At 38.5% G+C, this 6000-nt stretch overlaps 1 protein-coding gene across 2 annotated transcripts in view; it reads right to left on the bottom strand.

The window, feature by feature from the left end:
• Window positions 1-529: 529 nt before the first annotated feature.
• The window catches only part of calcr (calcitonin receptor), a 282986-nt gene continuing 277515 nt past the window's right edge, over window positions 530-6000 (bottom strand). For both annotated transcript variants that reach the window (XM_072252000.1, XM_072251999.1), the window contains exon 13: window positions 530-4647. In XM_072252000.1, coding sequence (XP_072108101.1) covers window positions 4426-4647 — 222 coding nt within the window. In that variant the 3' untranslated portion in view covers window positions 530-4425. The remainder of the gene's footprint in view (window positions 4648-6000) is intronic.

Genomic DNA, 6000 nt, shown 5'->3' with positions numbered 1-6000 from the left:
AGGCTTTGAAGTAGTTATGGCTTAATTCTCTCAGTGGGGGAGGAAGTATTTTGGACCGTTCTCTTTCTCAGGCTGTGAAACTGGCAGCCTGGTGCCAATGCTTTTGAATCAAATTTAACAGGGCAAATTGGAATGAATGCTTTTCCTGTCAGGTGGGTCCTGTAATGCAATCATGCTGTAAAGTTACAGCTTGTGTCTGCTTTCCTTCTGTACCACAGCAGATGCTTTTACTTCATTGTTGGCTTGGCACTGTTCTAACAGTTGCCCTTCTTTTAAGATGAATACAAAGTAACACAAATTCTTTTCAGTCAGCTTTAATGTTGTAATGTATTCACATATATTTTAAATAACAGCTACTTCAGAAGTCAGAGCTTGTGTTTAGTTAGTAATGCATTTAAAACAAAGCTGTCAACATTTGACATTGAATAATTTCTCAAACGTGAACCTTAAGTAAACCATTTTGGAGATAAAGTGACATGTTAAAGAATATATGTAAGAAACAAATCTATGTATTTAAAGGGGAAGCACACTGGGTGAAATATTTACAAGGAGAATTTCTAGTATTATTTGTCTATAGAACACAATGTAACAGAAAATAACATTATATTAAGCAACTGACTGTACATTAATTCTTTATATATAAAACTGTTCAAATACCACTTTAGTACAAATAGTGATGAATGGAATAAAGGAATACAATCATCCTCATGGAGGTTTTGTGATTATTCGGATTCAGTTGTTTTTATTGATTTTTGCTTATTTTGAACAAGGATTCACTATTTCTTCCACTGTAAACATCAGGAAGCCAACACAATCTGCCTACAATGAAATCCTGATAGTCTTAATTAATTATTTCAGAGCTTTTTGACAATTAATAGTTACGCAATCAGAACATGCCACTATCCTGATGCCACCACTGCCTCAGGTTAAATAACAAATTAGGTCCCAGTAACCAGAACCCGTGGAATACATTTAAGGAGGACATCACATGTCGTGGAGCTCTCTTTGCCGTCCTCAATTTAAAATTACAGTCAATTAGGTTGAGGCAGGTCAGAAGTGTGAGTGTACCCTGCCTAATGTAATGGTCCAGATTGCCTCCAGCTTCACTCACATCATTTCCACTCGGGCAAATAGTTCAAATCAATGCCATCTTTTGCAGTAAAATTAAATGCAATTTATGTTAGATTGAAAACTGATACTGCAATTTAATGTTACAACTATAGTGACAACAGTCCATTTTAACTACTATCTCCTGATACAAAGTGGCAGTGCTCTTAAGATGTATCAAGTTGTTTATGGAATAAGAACAAAATTGTCAGAAATACTCGACAGCTCAGTTAGTATCCATTAAGCGAGAAATAGAGCTATAACTTTGGGCTGATGACCTTTCATCAGAATAGGGTCATTTGTGATCATTCTTAAAGTGGAACTGTAGAGATTCACTTGATAGACAAAAATCTTACCTGTTCCAGGTGAGAGTGTACCTCGAAGGAGCAAATCCAAATGATAGGACATAAAGGGGAGTCTAGTTGTGTTTCTGAGGCACTAATAATTTGCTTTGGAATCATTTATTTTAGGAACAGGCTGAATTCCTGCTTTTTCATACCTGCCAGTTTTACAAGAGAGTCAGTTTAATGAAAGTGAGGTGTGGGTCAAGTATCTTAGGCCTCTCAGTGATTGGAGGATTTATTTCAGGTGTCTATTCGCGCAGTATTTTTTATGTAGATGTGCTGATGGTGGTCAAATATTTAAATAGGTATATATCAATTTAATTCCACCACCACAACAGTAATTTTAATTATACATTTTCAATGGTTTTAGCCACAGTCTGGGTGTCATCACTAAACAGTCACCTGATAGTTAATTCATCCTTTCCGAAAAGGAGATGTTTTTCCTTTAGAAATGCGTCATCCATTACAGTTCTCAGTTCTTCTCCTCAGGAATGAGAATTAAAACCCTTCTTTTTAAGCACTCTTTGACTGGAAGTTCATGACAATGAATATTCAGTACGTCACACATGAAAATTTGAAGTAGGAATGTAAGAAGCTGCGGAGGGCAGTGATTTCTGCTCAAAACATCATGGATGCACCCATCCCTACCCATCACCGGTGGTATTACAGGAGATCCCCGCCATCCAGGCCACGCCATATTCTTGCAGCTACCATTGAATAGGAATTACAGAAGCTGAAGTCCCACACCGTCAGATTTATGAACAGTTACTTCCCTTCAAACATCCTGTTCTTGAACCAACTGGCTAAACACTAATCACTGCAGTTTAGTAACTCTTTGACTACCTTCAACCAAAGTGGAATTTGTTTTATTTCATTGTAATTGTGTGAAAAAAATTATGATTAATTTGTACTTTTCTTGTGAATGATGCTGATATGATCGTATGTGCCTGTGATACATATACTGTTTCATTGCAGCTGTGCATTCGTGTACTTGTGCATTTGACACAAACTCAACTTTGAATAGAGTTATTATCTAGGCAAGATTGCTCAATCATCACCTTGAATCTGGAAACACTAGTGGTTACATGACATTTTTTTCTCATCTGTGCACTGTCAGATCCATAGCATTTCTTGTAATGAAATACCTTTCCAGTATCATGGGAGCATGAATTCCCCTGATGGCTCTATCTAACTATATGGTAAATAAGTCTGTAAAAGATCTTCCTTGTTCATTATTTCTAGTGAAACAGTAAAGCATTCTGCAATAACGTATTTACAATCTCAGTAGAAATATTGAACAGGAGAAACCTTCACAAATGTTCTAATGATGTGGCTAAAAATAGAGATTCGGAGAATTTTTCACCCATTCTTTCGACTTCACTACTTAGCATAGAGAAACTTGGCATTGCCTATTAATCAAATATTAGAATGTTATATTTTTTTAAAAAAACAGCAGTTAGAAAAGCAAGTTTAAATTATCTTGAAAATATCTACTCCAAAATTAGTTTCATCACCTCCACTCTACTTTGGTGAAATCAAGATCGCAGTCACTTCTTGTTTTGTGAAATGTCATTTTGCATTCCAGAACAGAATGGCATTTGCTTCTGCAGACGGGCTGCGTAGAAATGCCTCTGGGTGCTTGTGCTGAACCTAAGCACAAGCGTTGGCTGTCCTGCTTGTTTGCCTCCAGCACATGTGGTTCAGATGAACTCAGTGGAACTGTATGTGCAGGCTTAAGCGCTCCCAGGCGCAGTGTTGCTCATTTCCATCTGAGCAGCAATTGTTGAAGAGAAAAAAAATCCCTCTCTCAATATCATGCTTTATAGATCCTATTTGCAAAATCTAACCAATTAATTCAATCCACATGCATGGATTGAAGACAGTTTCACATATCGTAAGGACAAGTTATTGCAGAGCAAACTATCAGCTTTGAGAGAACATAGAATGTGAGTTTTAGTGAATATTTCTTATTCTGCACTAAGTCCGACATATTCTACTAACATCCATTAACTCTTGACCCTTGCGTACACTGTTGGCTAGTTCTCCATTAAAGAACTGACTTAGAAAGGACTTTCTGGCCCTGCCTGCTTGTCTGGTTTGGCCTCTTCATCCTCCACTGCCAAGGTACAGTTCACAGTGCTCCATACAACTGCTTCACTGATGCTGTTTGCTAACTTGCTGGAAATATAAACCACAGCAAGGATGAAGAGCCAAATTATATCATTGCTAATAGACGGACAGGCCATGAGTGTTCAATGGTACAGTCTGATGATGACTTTCAAGCTAGCTGTGATGGATTTCATTTTGAAACCTACAATCATGCTTATCTCACTAGTCTATGCTCACCATTTCCTTTATATGTGAAGTTGCTTTTCTCCACTAAAACCAAAACATGTGGAAGATGTACCAAATAATCCCTGTAAACTTGTAAATTAAGAACAATTTTCACCACTTCCAAACTAGCTTTAAAGAAAAGAATGATTTTAGGGCCAAGGGCTAAATCTTCAAGGCCTCTTAATTTTTACAAGAAGCGGAGCAGAACTCAGGGAATAAACCAGCCTCTAGAGCTTAGATTTGTGTTTGGCCTGGAACTGCCAGGTAGTGCCCCATTGGGATAAGTTTTGTACCACCTTGGCATTCGTTTGCACTCCATGATCCTGGTGCAGATTTTTGAGTTATTCTTAGCCAGACTTTTGTAGTAGACCTTGTTTTTCAAAAAGGACATGTAGCCATAGAAATGTCACACTTGTCAACTGACAGCTCCATTTTCCAGTCAGATTTCTGAAAGCAGTACTGTATGAAATATTGAAGCATCTGCCTTGACTGGCCCCCTTCTTGACTGCCACTGCCAGCAAAGTGTTTACTTTTTTTCCCTGCTGGGTTGGGTTGCTTATTTTAGAGACTGACAGTTGATATTGGACTCTGTGTTTTAATGGGTAAAATGGGAAGCAGTTGTTTTTATCTTTCAGTCAAGTCAAGCGTATGTCTCTTTTGATTTCAGGGCAGTAATTTCAGAATCCTCCATGAACTTGCCATTTATATGTTCGTTGTTGCTATCTTGATGATTGGGATAAATGGGAACCTCAGTGATGGATGTTGCTGTGTATGAGGTTGAACGCATGGAGCAGTGCTCCCGCTGTTTCTGACCCAGCTGTATTTTATACTGCATCCACTGCCTCTTCAGAGCTGCTTGCACCTAAAATTTGACAGAAGACACCAGAAATACATCACAAATTATCAGCTCTGTTACATCTGTATTATTAAATTGCTGATATATTATCAATGTAATATATTACATTGCTGATACACACACACACACACACACACACACACACACGGTGATTGATAAGTTAGTGGCCTAAGGTAGAAGGAGTCAATTTTAGAAAACCTAGCACATTTATTTTCCCTACATTTACACACTTAGTCCAGCTGTCATGGAGCATACGGATCCCTTCTTTGTAGAAGTCGGCATCTTGGACCTTCAGAAATGGTCCACAGCAGGGGTGAATGATAAGTTCGTGGCCGAAGGTAGAAGGAGATCAGTTATTAACTTCAAACTTTCTGCATTTTCACTCAAAGAGTTGAACTGCATGTGAATGTAACGAGAGCTGTGTAACTCATCTCCTTCTCCCCTGGGCCACAAACTTATCAATCAGCTCTGCTGTGGACCACTTCAACAAAGAAGGGATCCGTATGCTCCACGACTGCACCGCTGGACTAAGTGTGTACATGTAGGAGGGGACTATGTTGAAAAATAAATGTGCTAGGTTTTCTAAAATTGACTCCTTCTACCTTTGGCCACAAACTTATCAATCACCCCTCGTGTGTGTGTGTGTGTGTATATATATATTATACTCACCCAACTCTTGAATTTCAGGATTACCAAGGCCATGTTAGAGTTTAGTTGATAGTCAACTACATTGCTACATGTCTGGAGTGATAGGAAGATCAGGTTAACTAAAGGTGGCGAATATTCTTCCCTGAAGAACAGCAGGGAACCAGCTGGATTCTTGTAATAAATTAGCAGTTTCAGAGCACTGCTAGATTTTTATTCCAGGTTTATTTCTGAAGAAGTCTACTGAGTTTAAGTTCTCCAGCTTCCATTAGTGGGACTTGAATTCTTATTTCCAGATTAGTATAGATCTTTCAGTTACTTATCCTCTAGAATAACTATCATGTTGTTACATGTAAGGCACCATATTCTTGCAAACCCTTCTTGTTTTAATATTACCAAGAGCAATAATTGGCCGCTTTATGTTATTTCAGAAATATCCAGGCCCTGATACTCCATCAGCATGATCCTCATGCAGAGGTGGTGTCTCAAAACATCAGAATATCTGCTTGCCTGTGACGCTTGTTTGTTATGGATTGACTGGGTAATCACTTGCAAGGACAGAAAGCCCACACCTTTATACAGTCGGGAGTCCATGGATTGGAAACACAGACACAGAGATCCTACCTACAGCACTGTCTTCCTGGATTTCTACTCTGCCTGACTTAGAGTTGAAACCTGCCCAGAGGTCTTCATTGACTGAACACACTTACATCT

The sequence above is a fragment of the Mobula birostris genome, chromosome 3 (assembly GCF_030028105.1).
Source record: "Mobula birostris isolate sMobBir1 chromosome 3, sMobBir1.hap1, whole genome shotgun sequence".
In the NCBI taxonomy this organism is placed as follows: Eukaryota; Metazoa; Chordata; class Chondrichthyes; order Myliobatiformes; family Myliobatidae; genus Mobula; species Mobula birostris.
Note: the sequence above shows the minus strand (reverse complement) of the source record. Positions and strands in the feature narration are given on the sequence as shown.